Genomic DNA, 21,244 nt, shown 5'->3' on the forward strand with positions numbered 1-21,244 from the left:
CGCTTGGTTATCAAAATCCATAATCAATTTCATCAAAAAAAAAAAAAAAATCGCTACTATACAAGTTATCCTTTATTCACATACATGTATTATACACACAGTAGTAAACAGTGCAAAACAAACAGTAAACAGGGCTAAACAAGCACATACATGCACACACGTACATGCACACGACGTTACACACACGCAGGCATTCAACACCCCGAGTAACCGATTGTAACCGATCATCGGTTACTTGGGTCCAACCGATGATCGATTACGAAATGACAACCGATTGACAACACTAGTTATGACAGCTCGGTCAGAACTACAATAATGAGAGGCAAGTCCCAATTAATTATGTAACACATCGTATGATCTCACACCAATAAAGACCAATGAAATTCAAAATTCAAGTAGACTGTGATGTGTTACCTGCTTCTGATGCTTGTTTCCATAGGACGTCAGATGCTTCAACGATTTTGGTCAGGTCATGAGCGAAACCAAGTTCTGAATTTTCTTCTGATATCTCTGCGCCAATCTGTTTTAGGTAACCACGTAGTTCCAGTGCCTAAAAAGTGACATCCTAATACTAAGTATCCAGGAAATATGATTTTGTTATGTACAGTAAGTTGTTACGTCACACTTAACATGTTCTGACTGTCACTTCAACTAATTATACACCTTCAGGCGCTGTGGAATATAATCTAACCTCACATCCGAGATCAGAGTAAGGGAGTGCAGAACAGCACTGCTACAGTTTATAATAAACCGTGTAAAGAGTAGTCTTCAGAGTCCAAGGGACTATATTGAAGAAAGGGAGGGATAACGACTTTATGTGATCAAATAGACAGATCAACACTGTCACTTACACTGTCACTGTGGACTGGGGTAGAAAAAGCTTCAATTTTGCAATTTACCAGAGAAAGAAAAAGAAATCCAATATGAGATGACAGAAATCAAGATGCTAAACTTATACTACTACTACTAGCATATGTATGTGTCATTTTCAACACCTACAGTGCAACACACGCCAACAGTGACTTAGCTCTAGTACTATAGCCCGCGTACAGTTGCCGCAGAGCAATAGAACATTCTATTACGAATGCTAGGGACCAACTTATTCACGGTTACTCGCGGCTATAAAACGTCTGTGGTAGGCAATTAATGCCTCTTAGCCAAAGTGAATATGTCTTGACTTAAGTTATATCAGCTACTAAAATTAAACCTCTAACTATCATTGAAATGGTCTGCTTGTGGTATTTCTTGTGAACGAACATTATTTACGAACTTCAAACGGCCATTTTTGGTGGCGCTGCAGCACCGCCAGTCAGCTGGTTGGTCCCTAGCTCCAAGAAACGGTCTTTGCTAGAGTTAGAAGACCGTTTCAAATTCTTGCCCATAAATACTTGTAGTTGGCTCGGTATCCAAACATCACCACAGCTGGCGTCACATGTAATAGCTCAAACAAATCTATAAACCTCTGGCTTGCTCGCAGTAACTGGGCGCTACTTATTTATCGAGTTATGCCGTATTTTCTGAGATGAATTGGATGAAAACAACCAGACAGCTGCCATGTCCGCCATGTTCGGTGCGACTAAAATCGGCAATGGACCTGATTTTCAGTGCGTAGGCCTAAACACAAGGCAAGTACATATCTTCGCAATGATAATTATTGTAGTTGTAGATTGATGTTTCCTGGTTTTCAATGTTTTAATATTTATATATACACGAGTATATGATGCCTATTTATGCTCGCGCCAACGCGAGTTGCAACGCTACGGTATGTTAAATGTTGTTTCGGGTTTTCCGCGTTCTGATCAAAATGCATGCGCAGTGGAAACATGAATGGTTGGCGGTTAAAGTGAAATTTAGGTTTGGCTCTTGAAATTTACACTGTGAACAGCGAACTGAGGTATTAGTTTTAATAACAACGCTGGAATACTATAAGGTGAAGGTTATACTTGATACAAAACAAGGCAAAAATGCTTAGATGATTATTTTATTTGAGATATATACGTAATTGTTCAGCAGTTTTTGTAGAGGTACAAGATTATCCAATGGATGGATGTCAGGCTGTGTATATTGACGTTAGTCACACCGCCTGGTCGGGCTAGTTGGTCCCTAGCATTCGTAATAGAATGTTCTATAGCCCTGCGGCAACTGTAGGCGGGCTAGCCTATAGTACTAAAGCTAGAAAGCCATAAATGGTAATACTGATATCATTAATGATTAATGTTACCGGGTTCTTCATTAACTTCTCTAGCTTCATACGCTGGATCTGTGTTGCAGTCTGGCTATCGTACTAGAGCTAACAGTGTCAGTGACTAGTCTAGACACAGGCACGTGGAGCGTTTTAATAAAATATAATATTAAATAAATACAAAATCTATTTACTACCAAAGTCTTAATGTTTCTATACTCTCTTTCGCCTATTATTGCCGACAATTTCCTGCAAATGTCGTCCAAATGCTCATCTCCAACAAACGCTGGCTGCCGCCATGGCTGCCGCTGCACACTGACACATAAATATATATGCTCATGTGCAGCAATTAGAACAAACGCTGGCTGCCGCCATGGCTGCCGCTGCACACTGACACATAAATATATAGCAGATATGAAAGCGTGCTGCCAAAATTCGCTCGATGCTCGCTTGATTTCACACAAATACAACACAAATATTTAACCATTCTGCTCCATCTTTGTTTCTATTTGAAGAACAGTGTTCACTTGTTATAAAAACATACTGTCTGTGTTCGTAACCGAGCTGTGTCACGCAAAATCACACAAAGCCTGACGAAATTTTCGCGTTCGCTCCCGTTGCGCAGTTTATGTAAATGGCTGCAAGTACAGGGCTATAGGCGGCGCACTGCATTTTGGGAAACTACCACGCTGCTTTCCAACTCCCGTATGAGCCTCGCCAGTTGAGCGTTGCAAAAACGTTGCAGCGCAAAAATGAGGTCACGAAGAGCGCCGGTGGGCGTTTCCTGATTCTGACAGCCATTTACATAAACTGCGCAACTGGAGCGAACGAGAGAATTTCGTCAGGCTTTGTGTGATTTCGCGTGACACAGCTCGGTTACGAACACAGACAGTATGTTTTTATAGCAAGTGAACACTGTCCTTCAAATAGAAACAAAGACGGAGTAGAATGGTTAAATATTTGTGTTGTACCGGTATTCGTGTGAAATCAAGCAAGCGTCGAGCGAATTTTGGCAGCACGCTTTCCTACCTGCTATATATTTATGTGTCAGTGTGCAGCGGCAGCGGCAGCCAACGTTGGTTGGAGATTAGCTCCAAGAAACGGTATCGCTAGGGTTAGGATACCGTTTCAAACCGTGGCTGCAGCTAAACACGTAGTTGCCTTATATTCCAAGTATCGCCAAAGAACACCACACATGTGATATACCAAATGAATCAGTTAACGTCCACCTTCTTGTAACCATCAGTGCGCTACGATGCGCTGGGTACTTACGGGGTTACAGCGACTTTTTGAGACGAATGCACCAGAATTTACGAATTCGCCGCCATGTTTGCTATCATTCCGACTGTGACTAAACTCCGCAATGGATCGAACAAAGGAAATTAAACGATCTGCGGTCGTCATGTAAACCACCCCTACATCCGAGAACATGTCATCTAAGGTTTTTTACAAATGGCCCAGACATTTCTGAACATCGTTTCACTTGCTTTGGTGTGTAATTGCCTTGAGAGCCATCGTACTATTTCTGTAGTATTTTCTAGCGAGTCTTTTCCGTTTCGGGTTTTCCGTGCCTTGCTAAACATGTCGGGTAAAACTGATTTGAAAGTTGATATGCTGTGAGAATTAGCAGATTATACCGTGAATTAAGAGATACATTCTAGTTTAGAAGCAGGACAACTGTGAGTTAACGTTCATATTTTAAACAAGGCAAGTCAAAGGTGGTAATGGAATAGTTTTATTTGAGATATACAGAGTTATTCATCTAGATCTGCTGAGGTGATAGGTTTTTTGTATGGAAGGGTGTCAGGCTGTATAGACAATCCGTCGCACAGCCTGGTCGGGCTAGTTGGAGATGAGCATTTGGACGGCATTTGCAGGAAATTGTCGGCAATAATAGGCGAAAGAGAGTATAGAAACATTAAGACTTTGGTAGTAAATAGATTTCGTATTTATTTAGCATTATATTTTATTAAAACGCTCCAAGTGCCTGTGAGTGTAGACTGTAGTCTGTACTCCTGTAGTACAGTGTGAGTCTAGACTGAGACTCTACTCTAGGAAACACGGTTCAAACACGACAGCTGTTGACACCGAGTTTTAATAGATGGCCGATTACGATCAAATAATTTTCACATACAAATAAATCCCATTCTATAAGATTAACATTACATGTGACTACCGTATATCATATTGTACCTGCTCAACCTCAGACAAGTCAATAAATCCAGCGACTCCGGGAGAAGTCATGTTTCATTTGGTCTTGCTGTTACCTCCTGTAACATTTCGTGTCGCGAATTTTCTACTAAAAGTTTTACACATAGGCAACTTATCGTTAACAACACATATCGTTATATTTTAAAATATGTTTTATATTATATTATTTTAATTTTTGAAGACAGTAAAATACATGAATTCATTATAATTTACAAAAAAACTTTACCTGCTGGGGGCTCAGGAATCAGGATCTACTCGTCGATGTTTAATTTATTGTTTTCGGGTTGCCTTCCTCGCAATTCCCGCTATTGCATTTTTGCTCATAACGTGCAAAACACGAATACTCATTAGAAATACATATGATTAGATTTACATATCACGCATGAGTTATTGGTCTAAAGTTATAAATGGAGACATAAAGTTGTATTTTTGGACGCTCCAGAGCCTCATCGCAACATCAGGACCATGGCAGCTTCGCAAGATGCAGGTGATGTAATCAGCTGGTTACCGGTCGTATCTTTGATATGATGTACTAGGTTTCATGACTGTAACAGTAACCATGTCAGAGTTAAAAACCCCGATCGGTGCTGAATTGTTAATTGGTCGTAGCAGTATCAGGAGTAAGATAATATAGGATATCCTATATTATCTTACTCCTGCTAGTACCGGGGTATCAGTATTGCGTGTCTAGCACATGACATGATGGTAAACATCATCATAAACGTCGTAAATTAACTGATTCTGTATTAGCTGGTGGAGAATGAGGAAGGGGAGAAGCTGGTGGAGAAGGGAGAAGCTGGTGCAGGAGGAAGGGGAGAAGGGAGAAGGTGGTGGAGGAGGGGGAGAAGCTGGTGCATGGAGAAGGAGGAGGGGGAGAAGCTGGTGGAGAAGGAGGAAGGGGAGAAGGAGGGGGAGAATGGAGCTGGTGGAGGAGGAGGGGGAGAAGGGAGAAACTGGTGGAGAATGAGGAGGAGGAGGGGGAGAAGGGAGAAACTGGTGGAGAATGAGGAGGAGGAGAAGGGAGAAACTGGTGGAGAAGGAGGAGGGGGAGAAGCTGGTGCAGAATGAGGAAGGGGAGAATGGAGCTGGTGAAGGAGGAGGGGGAGAAGGGAGAAGCTGGCAGAGAAGGAGGAGGGGGAGAAGCTGGTGCAGAGGGAGGAAGGGGAGAATGGAGATGGTGAAGGAGGAGGGGGAGAAGGGAGAAGCTGGCAGAGAAGGAGGAGGGGGAGAAGCTGGTGCAGAATGAGGAAGGGGAGAATGGAGCTGGTGAAGGAGGAGGGGGAGAAGGGAGAAGCTGGCAGAGAAGGAGGAGGGGGAAAAGCTGGTGGAGAATGAGGAAGGGGAGAAGGGAGAAGCTGGTGGAGAAGGAGGAGTTAGGGGAGAAAGGAGAAGCTGCATGGTGGAGAAGGAGGAGGGGGAGAAGCTGGTGGAGAAGGAGGACGACCAGAACTACGAGAGTGCTGACGATGTTCCACTGATATGGCCGAAACACCGATAGACCACGTATAGCGCCATCTGGCGGTGGCGTTTGCAAGTTAATTTACGACGCTAAACCTGATGTTTACCTGTCGCCTACGCCTACTCCCTAACCCTAAACCCTAACCCTAACCATATCACTCAGATAGTTACCTCGGGTACATATTTGTACTACCCTATACGACAACGACCCTTCGTGCATGATACATCATGAGTACATGTACTTACTACATGTGCTGAGCGAGTGCATAGGTATGCACATTAGCACCGCGGATCTCACGGATCCAATTTAGTATTACATATTGGGTTACGTTATTGCATGTAATGACAGTAATGTGGTCAGTGATGATCGAGTGTATATACGCGTAACACGGCATATGTTCTTGGAATTAAATTGAGAGATTCAATTCCAGGTAAGGTGCGCCGTATGCAGCCACACTGGGCACCGCCAACTGGAACACAGGTGCCAAGGCTGAAGCTTTACAATAGTCTGACACGACAGAAGGAGGTGTTCATTCCACAGTGTGGGAACAAGGTTGCCTGGTACAGTTGCGGACCAACAGTATACGATGCCTCTCATATGGGCCATGCGAGGTGATTACTCGATCAAGTAATTATGCCAATGGTGAAAATTAAGTGTAGCATTTAGCATTATATATTCAGACTATTTATATATATATATATATATATGGGAAATTGTTCAATTGTTCTATTTTTTGTTCAGTTCATTTTGAGTTTTGCCACAAAGACGTACGTACCTGTTGAGCATGTGTGAATGTTGTTAGCTTATCTTACGAGCATAGTTTTCCATTCTGTTTTTAGGTCTTACATTTCTTTCGACATTCTGCGCCGAGTCCTTCATGATTACTTCAACTATGACGTTCTCTACGTTATGAACATCACTGACATTGATGATAAGGTATACCGAGTGATGTTGATGTTTTTCATTGTAGATCGAAGAACTTAAACATAATAACCAACATATACATGATAACAGCATAGAATATTATATTCTACTAATCTCGACTATTGTTTTTTCACTTTTCAAACTTATTACTCACGCTTGGAATGATATAAGTGCAAGTATGTAAGATGTTAGCTTGTGAATTAAGTCTGCGATGTGAACAACTGAATAACAGTTGTCAATCTTCATGCTGTTATAGATCATTAAACGAGCACGGCAGAGCCACCTACTGGAGAGTTATGCAAGTAATGGAAAATCCCACTCCGAACTGCTTCAGGATGTAGCACAGGCTATGCAGGTAAGAACATATCAGAATAGCATCTGCTATTACGACGCCAACTATATAGTAATTGATGTATTCCTTAGCTAAGCTGATCAAGATATCACACACAGCCATTTATTCAAATCCATGCTGTTAGCATTTTAAAGCCAGCAGCCTGATGTTCGAAGTTGGCGGCTGAAAATTTACATGAGCAGTTATTAGTAATTAACTCACCGTACTTCTACAAGCAAGTGAGAGTGAGGCTATGGGAATGGATCGGTGTTTACGTGCACTGTTAATGTTTTGTGAAGGTTTTCTACACCATACATTTAACGCAGGTGTTTACCAAGAAGATGGAGACGGAGGAGGATGCGGACAAGCGGACGATGCAGCAAAGCATCGCTGAGAAGGTGAAGCAGGTGGTGTGTGAACTGAACGTGGCCATAGAGGAAGGGCGACCAGAGGATGCCATCCAGGCAACGAGAAAGGTACGCATGTCGGCTGCCTCCATGCGTCTGTGGATGCATCGCACAGTCTATATAGCTTTCTAATGTCTGCTTACCTCTGGCTGTATCTCAACTTCTCTCTATTATAATTATATGGCTAGAGTTGCCCCAGTAGATTGCTCTACCTGGAATCGGTTTTACGCTTGTTGTCATGACAATGTACATTGGAACGATGACAAACTTCCTCGTTGCCAGCTCTGCTGATGATTTGACTTTTGGGCCAGCCAGTATGGCAGGCTTCCAATGTATTTTCCAACAATGCTCTATCCATTTATTAAGTGTATAGGTCAGTGTTCGTAATGCGTCGATGATGTTGCTTGCAGCGGTTACTGGAGGTGGCGTGTGATCCGCTGGGTGAGTGGCTGGATGCCGCTCTCAGCGCCACCGTCACCGACAACTCCATCTTCAACAAGCTGCCGCGCTTCTGGGAGGGAGAGTTCCACAAGGACATGACTGCCCTCAACGTGAGTTCTTGCAGCAACTAAAGAAAAACTTACATGAACAGAATGTAGTTTTTATGATAAATGGGTAAGAAAATAGGCAAGAGAAAATGGCTTCAAGGTCCATTAGCCCTCCTTTGTCTAATACTTATTTACCATTCTGTTGTAATTTAATGTTACGGCATTTGGCGCGATTAGATATTTTTGAACATGAACCTGTGGTTGGCACTCGGCGTGGCGCCCATCTTTCGTTCTCCGCTGCAGGTGCTTCCAGCCGACTGTCTCACCAGAGTTAGTGAGTACTGTCCTGAGATTGTCGAGTATGTACAGAAGATAATCGACAACGGTTTCGCATACGAGTCAAACGGGTCGGTGTACTTCACCACAGGTAAGCATCATAAGTTCTAGTCTTAGCAAAGCTCTTCTAGCAGCATTAGGTGATAGCTGGTGGGGAAGAACTGATTCCCATTTGGTTTATGGTCTATAGAATTCATTGGTCAATTTAAATTAGTGGCTGTGTATGTGTATGCTTTAAAATTGACACAGAGTATTGCTATTTTCCAATGCAGATATGTTTGACAGAAGCAGTGGGCACTCCTATGCAAAGCTTGTGCCAGAAGCATACGGAGATAGCAAAGAATTGCTGGGAGGAGAAGGTAGATTCTTGACTCGTATACCATGGAGATGTGTGTACGGTCATGATAGCCATGTTGCATGCGACACATAGTACCTTAACGCTGATAGTGTGCAAATAAATTATATGAAAATATCGTAGGCTGCAAAACATTGTATGGATTAGATGGACGTGGTTTGCCTTTCTGTTTCTCTTTGTGTCCTGTTTGACTCTAGCTGCGTTCTCATTATGCCAACAACCTATGACCCGGTTGGCAGAAATCTGTTAGCTAATTGGCTAAATGTGTTGGTCGGTGTTTTTACAAATTTCGTCGAAGATTTGTCGGAGGAGATTTGGCACCCAGGCGCAGACCAATATTGCGCTTATCTTGATAGATATATTGAACACGAAATTTATTGTGTGCCTGTTGTGTTAATGCAGTTAGTGTGTGTCATGCGTGAGTCAAGTCTCGAGATGCATGTCCCGTTTTTTTAGGCGATCTCTGCATAACGGAGGACAGGCTGAGCGAAAAGCGATCACCGAACGACTTCGCACTGTGGAAGGCTTCAAAGCCTGGAGAACCGGCTTGGGATTCTCCATGGGGCAAGGTTGGTTTATGTGGTCTCTCTCTCTCTCTCTCCCTCTTCCCCCCTCTCTCTCTCTCTTTCTGTCTCTCTCTCTCTCTCTCTCTCTCTCTCTCTATATATATATATATATATATATATATATATATATATATATCTGCATCTCTCTCGTATCTCTTCCCCTCTCTCATCCTCCCTTTCAGTACGTATATGAGTGTGACATGGAGCTCCACTTGCCCTCATGGCCACTAGATGGCGTCATGGTCATCATCGTCTGCTCATTCTCCGTGTAGGGTCGACCAGGTTGGCACATCGAGTGTTCTGTTATGGCAAGCAGCATCTGTGGAGAGTCCATTGACATTCACACGGGCGGTTTCGATCTCAAGTTCCCTCACCACGACAACGAGTTGGCACAGGCTGAGGTAAACGCTGAACTTGTTAATTTGCATGACTTGACGAGGACTGAGGTATCTTACATGGTAGTGGTGGTTGTGATAGTAGTAGTAGTATATTACATCTTAGTAACTAGTGGGGTGACTATTGAGTGCAATATCACCTTTGCGATAGTATTGCTATAGTCTTACAATAGTTGAAATCCTATTGCCGATACTATTGCAGTAATTAAAAAACAATTGCAATACAATTGATGTATTATGAAATTGTGTATTCTGTTGTATTTTACATACATAGTTTGGTATTTACATTGCCTTCTTCTTTGTCAGTTCTTAGATGTGTGGCTATTGTAGATGATTTATGTAATCAACCACGAGTATGTATGCTGTAGTTTGTTCCGACTGTTGCTTAGTCAATCCTCTTGCGTTTCTTTGCTGAAAGGCGTACTTTGGCAATGACCATTGGGTGCGCTACTTCCTGCACACGGGTCATCTAACCATAGCTGGGTGTAAGATGTCAAAGTCGTTAAAGAATTTCATTACCATCAAGGAAGCACTGCGTAGGTACTTCAGGTGACAGACGCATTCCAATACTGCGGCATATTGCATATTGTGTGTGTGTGAGTGTGTGTAATTATAATATTGTAAATATAATATATTATATTATATTACACATATTTATTTACATTATAAATATAATATATTATATTATATTACACATATTTATCTACATTATAAATATAATATATTATATTATATTACACATAATTATTTACCTTTAAATATTACGTTTCCTGTAAGCGTCCACATTAAGCTTCGGATATTTTTTCCCGCAGAGAAAACCACGTTTAATTGGGAAAGCTTCTTGCAGCGGCCATGTTTATCACCAGCTATTCAATTCCACAGAGCAGTACAGCGCGCGGCAGCTGCGGCTTGCCTTCCTGCTTCACTCGTGGAAGGACACGCTAGATTACAGCTCAAACACGATGGAGCTTGCCATACAGTATGAGCGATCGGTGAATGTGAGTAGCAGCGACTATAAAATACGGACTAAACACGTAATTCCCGCGATCGCGACCACGTCTTTGCATCGAGAAGTTCTAAAGACGATCCTTGGCGATCAAGTGCTGCAATGTCGCTTCAGGTTGCACGTGTGAAACACATACAGGGGTAGAAATTAACTTTTGAACAAAGGAGTCTAACGGATCGACTCCCTGCCCTCAAAAAGAGGGAGTCCGCAGCAAAATGAGGGAGTCTGAAGTTCAAAATTAAAGATATTACAATAATGCATGTGCTTATTTTGAAGATTCATGCGGTTGCACATCTGCCAATTTTTTTTTATAGTATGGCAGAATTTTCAGGGAGTTACACGGACTCCTGCATATGTCAAATCAGGGAGTCCGACAGTAAATCAGGGAGTATTTGACTCCGGACTCCTCCTCCAATTTCACACCCTGACATATATAAACTAGCCTAGTTGGCTTAACCGCTAGCAACGATATCCAATGGGAGCATGCAGAGTTGATATATAATGGGGGTGGGGGCCTATACCTCGCGCAGAGAGATGGCTCAGTCTGTGACGTGTTTTCAGGAGTTCTTCCTGACGGTGAAGGACATCGTGCGGTCGACGCCCAGCAGCGGCGTCGAGGCGTTCAGCAAGTGGAACGACGCGGAGAAGGACCTCGATGCAAAGTTCCACGAGCGACGATCCGCGATCCACGAGGCTCTATGCGGTGAGTCGTCTGCCATCTCTCCTGCCGGAGGGTAGTGGTGGTGGTGGTGGTGGTGGGTGGCTGGGAGGTGTGAGTGAGCGGGAGTGTGGAGGAAGAGGTGATGCATGGGTGCGTGCATGTATGCCTGCATGTGTGAGTGCGTGCTGCGTGCGTGCTTGCGTGTGTGTGAGCATTCCTGCGTGCGTGCCTGCGTACGTGCGTGCGTGCCTCCATGCGTCCATGCGTACATGCGTGTATCACAGGCTAGTGAGTACTGGCGTGCGTACTGGTAATCGGTAATCGGTCACGATGTTGTGTGCGCAGACTCGGTTGACACGAGAACGACGATGGATCACCTCAGAGAGCTGGTGAGTGCCGGTAACGTGTACATCCGTGGCAGGAGGGAGGGCAAGCAGCCGCCCAACAGGGCACTGCTCAAGGGCATTGCCGTCTACATCACGCACATGCTGAAGGTATCGTGCAGCACTTTTGGTTTATTGTACAGAGTTGTAGCAAAACAATTACAATAAGAAACAATTATATTTATAACATTCATATCATGGTTCATCTAGGTTTAGAACTGGTGATGTGCAGAACGGTGTATCTTGTTTTGATATTCAAGTATTGTAGCATGAATATGTCGCATATTTTATCATAAATATGTAAGTAATAAATGGGGAGTTTCTGTCTGCAGATATTTGGTGCTATAGAGTCAGAGGATCCTATCGGATTTCCATTAACAACGGAAGGTTCCCAAAATGTGAGTCTATGCACTTCCATCCCGATCTCCTTGTAGTTTAATACAGGAAATTCATGCATCTGGTTAAACACGTACAAGTATCATATATTTTCTGTGCGGAAAATCTTGGCTTCTTGGCTTTATAGGTCATCGCTCTAAAATGTAAGTTGCTTTCCTTTAGCTGGAGGAAACCGTTATGCCTTATTTGACTGCCTTTGCTGACTTTAGAGAAGGCGTCAGGAAGGTCGCACGTGAGCAAAAAGGTAGGGCAGTGATAATGAGGAGTGAATTTCACTCCTGATAATATACTATTTAAAATAAACATCTTCCTGTAACTGTGATGTATATGTAGTTCTGGATCGTTGGAGTAAACCCGTCTGAAATGGAAACCTGTGTAGCAGCGAAGGCCAAGGACCAGATTGGGTAGAGCTGATAAACTGTGTCTGAAAATCCAATTGTCATTACGACATTTTCAAAGGAAGTACTACCACATATTTACCGTGCGTAATATCGTGTGGTTTTCCAGTGGTGGCCATTTTGGAGCAGTGTGACTCTGTGAGGGATGAGGTCCTGCCCAACCTGGGAGTGAGGCTAGAGGACGTTGAAGGTCAGGTGGCCACATTGAAGCTTGTTGACAAGGAGACTCTTCTGCGTGAGAAGGAGACAAAACGACAGGTAGAGGGCGTTAGCTGTACGTGGGAGGTTATCTGTTGAAACCCGATGTGCCCTTCCAATGTGAGAATCTGTATTTTTGCTGCACAGACAGCGTGGACAAGGTCAGTTAATTGTCCCTGTTAAAGGAGGATGTGTGCTGCAGTTGGTACTATTGTGTGTGTGTGTGTCACGAAAGTTTGTTTAGCATTAATTGGCCACGGTATTGATGCAGGAGGAAGAGAAGAAGAGACTAGAGAAGGAGCGTCGGAAGCAGGAGCAGCTGGATGCACAGGCCGCGCGTGAAGCGCAGAAGCGGATGCCCCCTTGGGATCTCTTCCGCAGTGAGAAGGACAAATACTCTGCTTTTGACGACAAGGTATAATGCATGACGACCTCGACCCGACCCAAACTATAGCTAGAAGATTCAGTGAACATCAGTGAATTTTTCATTATAACAATCAATTAGAAAAAATTCATTTATATTTTTTTCGTGTTTTAGTGAGGCATATTAAATGAATGTAGATGTGGGGACAAATTTTTGAGGCATGCACAGCATTTGGGTTTATCTGACATGAATATTTTCCTTATAATATTATTAATTCCCATTAGGTGAGTCTTGGGAATATAGTTTGGTTGTTTTTTTGTTCACGTAGCTAGAGTGTATTTTCGGGAGTAAAATGCATAGTATATGCATACAGGATTGCTTACTCTGTAAAATATGTCCAACTTACGTATGTATGTGCCTATACGTGTCCGGTATAGTACGTGTTATCATTTGTCTCGAATTTTGGCGCTTCCTATGCAAGCTAGTGGAATTTGCAATAGTTGAGGAGGTATAGTAACTTTACAGTATCTAGCTTAAATGTCAAAATTAACAATATGTTCAGCTTGTCCATCTATTGATTTGCAGGGAATGCCAACCCATGATGTCACGGGGAAGGAGCTGCCTAAATCTGCCACAAAGAAACTAGCAAAGTTATACCAACAACAGGAGAAGAAGTACAACGATTACTTGAAGAGTGTCGATAGTAATCAAAAGGAGAACGCATCTACATAATGTTTAGCAAAATATCTGGGATACATAATAAACATAATAGAACTGAAATTGTCTATTATGTGTATGTATTTTAATAATATGGAATTTTCGGTATTATATTATGCTTGCATGTGTGCTATTATGTTTATTAACCAGCAAAGCAAGTTAGCGAAGTAACCGTTAGGATGATTGTGAGGAAATCAATGTTCTCTTGATGAATAAATTTGTCATTTAATTTTACAAATCAACATACAATTTGATGCCAAGTCGGTATATGTGTGTGGTATAGCTTTGGAATAGGGAATATTTATGGGAAGGGACCACAAAACTGAAGGCAAGTGTGTATTAGAAATTTGTTTTATGGTAAGATGGGGAAATTTATTGGAGAAACTTCAATGCTTTTTATACAAATGTGTATGCACAGAAGATGCAGTATTTGTTTAAATTTGGTTGAATATGTGGAAGGCAATAAGGATCTGGGTAAAGGTGAAAGGTTTCATTCTTGGGAAATGTGCCTAATTTAAAAATTTGTCTAACATTATGTGGATAGTATGCATAGTATGTGTATACAGGACCGATTACTCTGTGAGTATGAATGTGCCACTTCGTGTCCGTTGTGTGGGTTATCATTTGTCTCAAGTTCTGCTGGCTCTTCCAATGTAACTTACGCACGAAGGGTCGTTGTTGTATAATGGCGTATAATATGTAACCGAGGTAACCATTTGATATGGTTAGGGTTAGGGTTAGGGAGTAGGCGTATGCGACATACTCGCCGACACCTCGGGTACTATACTCGGGTACATATACGACAACGACCCCTTCAGCGTAACTTACATGCATGTAACTTATGCATGGTAACTTTACAGTACATGCAGTTTCTTGCTTAAATCCTAAAATTAACATTATGTTTGCAATATTATGTACTATACAAAAAGCCAGTAACAAAATCTCACTAAAACCTCGAATGTTCACTCTTTTATTAACTGTAGTAACCGGTTTATCAATCCATAAGAGATAGCTGGATTATTATAACAGTTTCAAAGATTGTGTCATTGGTGGGATTTACACACATGATTTCAGATGTGAATCGTAAGCATTTATTTGATGCGCTGGTCATTTTAAGGTCTAAAGACCATTCTATCTATAAAATTACAAAATATATCACATTTTACATGGCACTTACACTTTACATAAAACAAGTACAGAAACAAAACGATAAATATGCTATAAAACACATACTCGATAAATTCTTGGGTTAATAGATTTCTGAAAAGTAGTAGTTTTAGATTCCTCAGATAGGATACCAAATATATCAAAATCGATTTCCTAATGCACTCATTGGCACAGACACCATTCACACTTACGTTTGACTGTAAAAATATTCACGAATTTTCACACTTAATATTCATAGTTATATCTACATTAGGTGGCGCCAAGATACACCCCATTCTTAACTTCACTGCACCGCGTTATAAAGGTTGAGCTGTTTACACACAAATGACACGGGTATTTCAGGGAAGCACTTGAAATTAAAACATCAAAAGAATACCACCACACGAATGGGTCAATTTACCTATCTGTCTGAGGGAACTAATGACTCCATGTTTTAACATTGTTGCTAGATTTACAAAGCTAGACCAGTTGTTTTGTAAGCGTACAACACCAAATTGTCCACTTTGTGGAGCTTCGTTTTCAAGCATGGTTTTTTAGAAGGTCTATCACAAGATATAGCGTGTTTGTCAATCCTGGCAGACATATAGGTCAACTGAGCACACTATCGCTAGTAACAAATATCCGAATTTTACAATAAACATAATACTGGAAAATATTAACAAATATCTAAATACACATAGTCAGATCTGTTTAAAAAAGTTGATACTCACTAGCACGCCATACGTTATTGTGTGAGAGCCCCCAGATTATCCCATGTACTCTCTCTCGAGACGGGTCAAGTTGATATGATAATACACACGTAGACCGAAAACATTACATGCTGCACATTTAGAGAGTATTTTACACGTACTACTCACTCACACGTTTGTACCACACACGGTATATTTCTTCCAACTCTGCTGTTGACACAGACTCGACTCAGCAAAAACAAGGCCAACTTTAAAATATGAGTCCACCTCATGCCATTATTTAAAAAAATTAAGGCTACGTAACTATCATCAATGTACTACCCAAAACGTTATGCTTTATTAAATTATAGTGTATAATAAAATATGTGTGGACTATTGAGTGTGAACCAGACCACATACTGGATTAATTAATTCCTCTTGCATAAAATTCAGGCCACGATTATTCGACTGACTCATTTCCAATACAATCTTTCGTATTCATATTTCATTGCACATAATTTTCACAGGCCAGTGTATGAAGTCATTACACACCTAAACTTGGACAGTGTGGTTCGTCTGCACTGCCCCAACCCAGGCAACCTCTATGTGTCAGCCTCCAGCTTCTTGCTTGTGATAATGTCATTGACCTCTGCGACGACCTGCAACTGGCTGCCGAATGCCGTCCGTTCAACCTTGTGCGCAGATATGCCATTCAGCTCGAGTAGATCTCTCAGCCTGCAGGAAACCCCACCGCACAATTCATTGGTGTGCGTGTAGACAATTTGCTGACATGTGCCAGAATCGCTTGCACGATGCACTGATGTGCACATATCTCTAAACAATTTCACTAGTCAATCCCAATTTTTGATGAAGATTTGGCATAGATATACGAAAGTGCATGTTGGCCTTAAAACCGCTGGGATTAGCATGCAGTTTAGCTACCGATTGTTAGCCTAGAGTACTAGGATAACCAGTGATACGCATGGTGTTACTGGAATGTGGGATGGTGTTATCGGCAATTTGGTAATCACAGTAGTACCTCTCGATCTCCTGGGTCTGACGGGCACAAAACTCCCGGAATTTTCCTAGCTCGTCTTCGACTGCCTCTCTCTCCCGCTTCTCACGGTGCAGCCTCTTCTCTGCCTGTGCAGTCATCGATAGGATAATTCCTGCACAACAGGTTGCAAATAAATGTGAGAACAAAAACCAAAAAAGCTCCAGAGGGTCGATCGAGACCCTCTTTCTTTAGTGTCTGCAGGCCAGATTTTCCAGCATGTCAAAAAATGTCTCAAGTTGAAATAAACAAAGTACTTCAAAATAGGTATAGCCAGTAAGTACCTCTCGACAAAAATTCTGGTGGGTTACTCCTACCCCTTCTCTCCTCTGCATGCATTCACCAGACCACCTCCCAACCTATTGGACCCTGCTCCTCACACGTGCTTTCACACGTCTATTCACGACAACGAACAGGAACAGTGGAAAAAATACACGGGGGCTCGGGGCGATTTAGCCCCCGAAATGTCAAAAAGAGCCCCGGAAATGCCAAAAAGACCCCTCGTAAATTTGCATAGAGTTCAATGCAAACCAAATTTTAGAGTGCTATTTTCATGCACGCGAGCTTGAAAAGTAGCCCCCGAAACATAAATTTTAATTTTTTCCCTGAACAGGAATGAAACAGCGTGTCAGCAATCAAACCAGGTCTATTATCCCAGACCGGAGGACGGTTCCCCGCAACGCATTCACCTCACATGCCTATTAATCAAGACAACCAAAAGGAATGAAACAGTGTCAGCAATTAAACCCGACCTTATGTCCCATCGGGAAACCAAGAGAATAAGTAAGTAAGTAATCAAACCAGGTCTATTATCCCCGATCGGAGGACGGTTCCCTCGTGACTCATTTACCGTTGACGATGCGTGCGATGCGCCACAGCCGCAGGATGACGAGCAGGTTGAGGCCGTTGACGGCGCCGCCTTTGTTCGTCGTGAACGCGATGTCGAGCGAGAACGCCACGACGACGACGACGGCGTCGAACATCTCCAGCTTGTGCTTGAAGAAGGAGAGTCGCATCGCGTACAGCTTCACGACGATCTCGACCATGAACAGACTGAGTATCGCTAGCGACGCGTAGTGCAGCACCTCGCCGATCGCGCTCTCGGACGCGTCCTCGCCGGAGTCTCCTGGTTCCATCTCAAACACCTTTAGGGAATACGTAGGTATGTATAGGCATATACTGGTTAATGTAGTGGCATGCTGAATTATTGCGTTCATCGAGAAATGTTCGTTTAGCCTTCTAAGTTGATAAATCACGGTGGAAATTTCATTATCACGTTTTCTTTGCTTGCCATGACTGAATAGGAACGCTGCTGCTTAGCTGCATTCAATGTAATTCTTTTGAATGACACCAGCACCAATAGCAGAAAATAATATGTAAGCAATTGCTTTTTGAAATCTGCTATGATGTTATTTTTGATAGTCTGCAACCAGAGGCTTGTGAAAGCAGAAGTGATAAATAAGAGGTGTTACCATGGTTACTATTATCTGATATCCTGATTAATTATATTAAAACTTGATTCTGATGATGAAATATTGAAATCTGTAATGATTCTTAACACTGCCGACTACCAGTGCTTTTTAGTGTTCTCAATGGACAAATGGACTGTTGAAATGTGAAAATTCCAGTTAAAAGGTTTCCATTTTACTATTAACTAAAGCATATATAAAAGAGAGTTCAGCGTGGATAACAGAAACATGAGCTTTAATTGGAATTTTCACACTTCAACTGTCCATTTGAACAGCATTGGGCTCTCTTCTTCTTCGCTGCAGTCTTTCGTACCATTGAGAACACTCGGGAACCACGTAACTTACAACATCCATGATTTTCACAACATACTAACATGATTGTACAACTACAGCACGGGTGTTGTTCGTGGAGTCACTACTACGAAGGCTAACGCACCTTTAGATCGACAAGCAGCTCGGCGATAACTAGCAGGACGTCGATGATGACGAGCACGACAATGAAGATCTGGAATCGCTGGCCGTGGATGAGCGCGTTTACGCGATCGTGCAGCGGCATCCGCGTGCGGAAGTTGTCCTCCTCCGACTCGACCGTCGACATCGACGTCGCGTCGTCTCTCACGATGACCTTCTCCAGATCCTCGGAGACCTTCTTGAAGCCTTGCACGCCTAGTCCTGATGATAAGACGAGATAACCTCATAACGTCATAACGTTTAGTCTTCAAAAAAGAACTATATGGAAGACATACAGAAACCAACAATTCATTCAAGAAGGATGAAGACAATTACAGTATGGAATGACAGAAACGATGTAACTAGATATGTATAGAATGTATTCAACACTAATTTTTTTAGATTTCTAATCTAATGATTTCTAATGATGACAGTAATGTAGAATGTACTGTAAATCGTAAGTACTCATGAGTCATGATTCCTCTGGCTCTGTTGCTTCTAGTTAGTAGTCGGCCACACAAGCACTTGAAACGTCTCAATTGAAAAAAAAAAGAGTAAATAAACACGAAATGTATTTACTACCAAAGTCTTAATGTTTCTCTACTCTATTTCGCCTATTATTGCCGATAATTACCCGTAAATGCTGGTCAAATGCTCATCTGCAACACATAACACCACACGCCCAACCTGTGCACAAACAACATGAATAAGAGAGCAGTAGGTAAGCGTGATCGCAAAATTCGCTCGACGCTCGCTTCATTTCACACGATCACAGAACAAAAACACATTTAACGGCTTCCATCTTAGTATCTATGTGTACATAAATGTTCACTTGTTCGAATTATAACTGTGGCCTTTGTTCTTACCTACTCCCACCAGAGATATCTCGTAAAATCCTGCAGGAAATGTTCTCTCCGTGAAAATGTAAAAAGGACGAATCATCCGAAAATCCCTAACGGCGCTACTTTCGATCGATCGCTGTAGTCGTGTGTGCGTGATGTCATGCCCGCGCGCATTGTGCTTGGCTTGGCGGGCCTCGAAACGGAGCTCGGAGGCCGGCAGCAGCTCATCCCGGCATGCAATGCGCCCCATTACTCGTGTATAAACACACATCTCGTCCTCTTTACATTTTCCCGGAGAGAACATTTCCTGCAGGATTTCACGAGATATCTCTGGCGGGAGTAGGTAAGAACAAAAGCCAGCGTTATAATTCGAACAAGTGAACATTTATGTACACATACCTACCAAGATGGAAGCCGTTGGATGTTTTCGTTCTGTAATCGTGTGAAATGAAGCGAGCGTCGAGCAAATTTTGCGATCATGCTTTCCTACCTGCTCTCTTATTCATGTTGTTTGTGCACAGCGCGGGCGTGCGGTGTACTTGCGTGTTGTAGATGAGCATTTGACTGGCATTTACAGGTGATTATACCTAGGCGAAATACAGTAGAGAAACATTAAGACTTTGGTAGTAAATACATTTCGTGTTTATTTACCATTCTTTTTTTTATTGAGACGTTCCAAATGCCTCTGCGTGCGGTGTACTTGTGTGTTGCAGATGAGCATTTGACCAGCATTTACGGGTAATTATCGACAATATTTAGGCGACATAGAGTAGAGAAACATTAAGACTTTGGTAGTAAATACATTTTGTGTTGATTTACCTTTTTTTTATTCAATTATTGAGACGTTCCATTTTCCAAGTACGTGCTTGTGCACTAACTTGACTAAGTCAGTAAGTGACACAGTAGGGCCCAAGAATAGAGAACATGGGTCCCAATAAAACCAATGTGCCTAACCCTAACCCTTCTCTATCCTTGAACCCACAGGAGTACTCAGTAGTCAGTCTTAGTGTCAGTACTGTCAGTAGTCAGTATTGACAGTAGATACAATAATGTAACCCAAACCCAAGAGGATAGGGGGGATCCTCTTGGGTTTGGGTTACATTATTGACTATTGTGTGTGAGTATTGAGTATTCTGATATGTAGTCTAAGTGTATCTATATTGACAGTAACACTGACAGTGACAGGTCATAATCTAACGCCGGATGGCGACCATATTAAATTTTCGTTTAACCACAATCACACCAGCACACGAATCTTACCTTTCATTCTAATTTCTATTGTATGACTTTCTACCTTAGTACCTATTATAAAAATATATCTGAAACAGCTGATTATCCTCGAACCTCGAACACAACAAAAAGAAAACACGACGACTGCCCACAATGCCCTACGATCAAAAAACACTTGCTTCATACCCTGCATAACATTTTCCGCAGGCTTAGAAATTTTGCAGCGTTACATGCGAGTACAAACTAGGGTACATTTTAAAAACAAGAGGCCGCTTCACATGTTTAGGGTGCTTATCAACAATATCATTATCAAGTGTAACAAATAAACAATATCTATTTTCTGCAATGGAACAGAATGATGTGAAGGACGACGAAAAAAGTGCAAGCGACAAGGTTGTTGTTCCAAAGACTGCAACACAGATTCAGCGTATGAAGCTAGAGAAGTTAATGAAGAACCCGGTAACATTAATCATTAATTTAGCATGATATGATATCACTATCACTATCAGTGTTAGTACTGACATAGATACAATAATGTAACCCAAACCCAAGAGGATAGGGTTACAAAGTGTCCCTATCCTTTTCTG

At 42.1% G+C, this 21,244-nt stretch overlaps 4 protein-coding genes across 4 annotated transcripts in view; 2 read left to right on the forward strand and 2 right to left on the reverse strand.

Annotated features, from left to right (window-relative positions):
- LOC106809459 (eukaryotic translation initiation factor 3 subunit M-like) overlaps window positions 1–4,528 on the reverse strand; it is a gene marked incomplete in the record, with an annotated part of 8,823 nt that extends 4,295 nt beyond the window's left edge. The window contains 2 exon segments of the mRNA XM_014812540.1: window positions 415–550; window positions 4,376–4,528. Coding sequence (XP_014668026.1) covers window positions 415–550; window positions 4,376–4,426 — 187 coding nt within the window.
- Window positions 4,529–4,617: 89 nt separating this feature from the next.
- On the forward strand, window positions 4,618–14,729 carry LOC106809457 (cysteine--tRNA ligase, cytoplasmic-like). The gene is made up of 19 exons (XM_014812535.1): window positions 4,618–4,880; window positions 6,283–6,463; window positions 6,692–6,788; window positions 7,033–7,131; window positions 7,434–7,583; window positions 7,925–8,065; window positions 8,306–8,429; window positions 8,611–8,697; window positions 9,150–9,262; window positions 9,532–9,660; window positions 10,073–10,190; window positions 10,537–10,652; window positions 11,222–11,363; window positions 11,667–11,815; window positions 12,037–12,102; window positions 12,263–12,344; window positions 12,608–12,756; window positions 12,968–13,111; window positions 13,646–14,729. Exons 1-19 carry the CDS (start codon window positions 4,859–4,861, stop codon window positions 13,790–13,792), a joined length of 2,256 nt encoding a protein of 751 aa, XP_014668021.1. The 5' UTR covers window positions 4,618–4,858; the 3' UTR covers window positions 13,793–14,729.
- LOC106809460 (voltage-gated hydrogen channel 1-like) lies at window positions 14,721–20,791 on the reverse strand. The gene is made up of 5 exons (XM_014812541.1): window positions 20,688–20,791; window positions 18,572–18,807; window positions 17,517–17,811; window positions 16,652–16,781; window positions 14,721–16,347 (listed from the first exon to the last, which is right to left on the reverse strand). The coding sequence occupies exons 1-5, from the start codon at window positions 20,692–20,694 to the stop codon at window positions 16,215–16,217; spliced, it is 801 nt and encodes a 266-aa protein (XP_014668027.1). The 5' UTR covers window positions 20,695–20,791; the 3' UTR covers window positions 14,721–16,214.
- A 90-nt stretch (window positions 20,792–20,881) lies between these two features.
- Window positions 20,882–21,244, forward strand: part of LOC106809461 (PRKR-interacting protein 1 homolog) — a gene marked incomplete in the record, with an annotated part of 1,673 nt that continues 1,310 nt past the window's right edge. The window contains 1 exon segment of the mRNA XM_014812542.1: window positions 20,882–21,116. Within this exon segment, the coding sequence (XP_014668028.1) occupies window positions 21,003–21,116 (114 nt within the window).

Source organism: Priapulus caudatus, unplaced genomic scaffold (assembly GCF_000485595.1).
Source record: "Priapulus caudatus unplaced genomic scaffold, Priapulus_caudatus-5.0.1 Scaffold356, whole genome shotgun sequence".
NCBI lineage: Eukaryota > Metazoa > Priapulida > Priapulimorpha > Priapulimorphida > Priapulidae > Priapulus > Priapulus caudatus.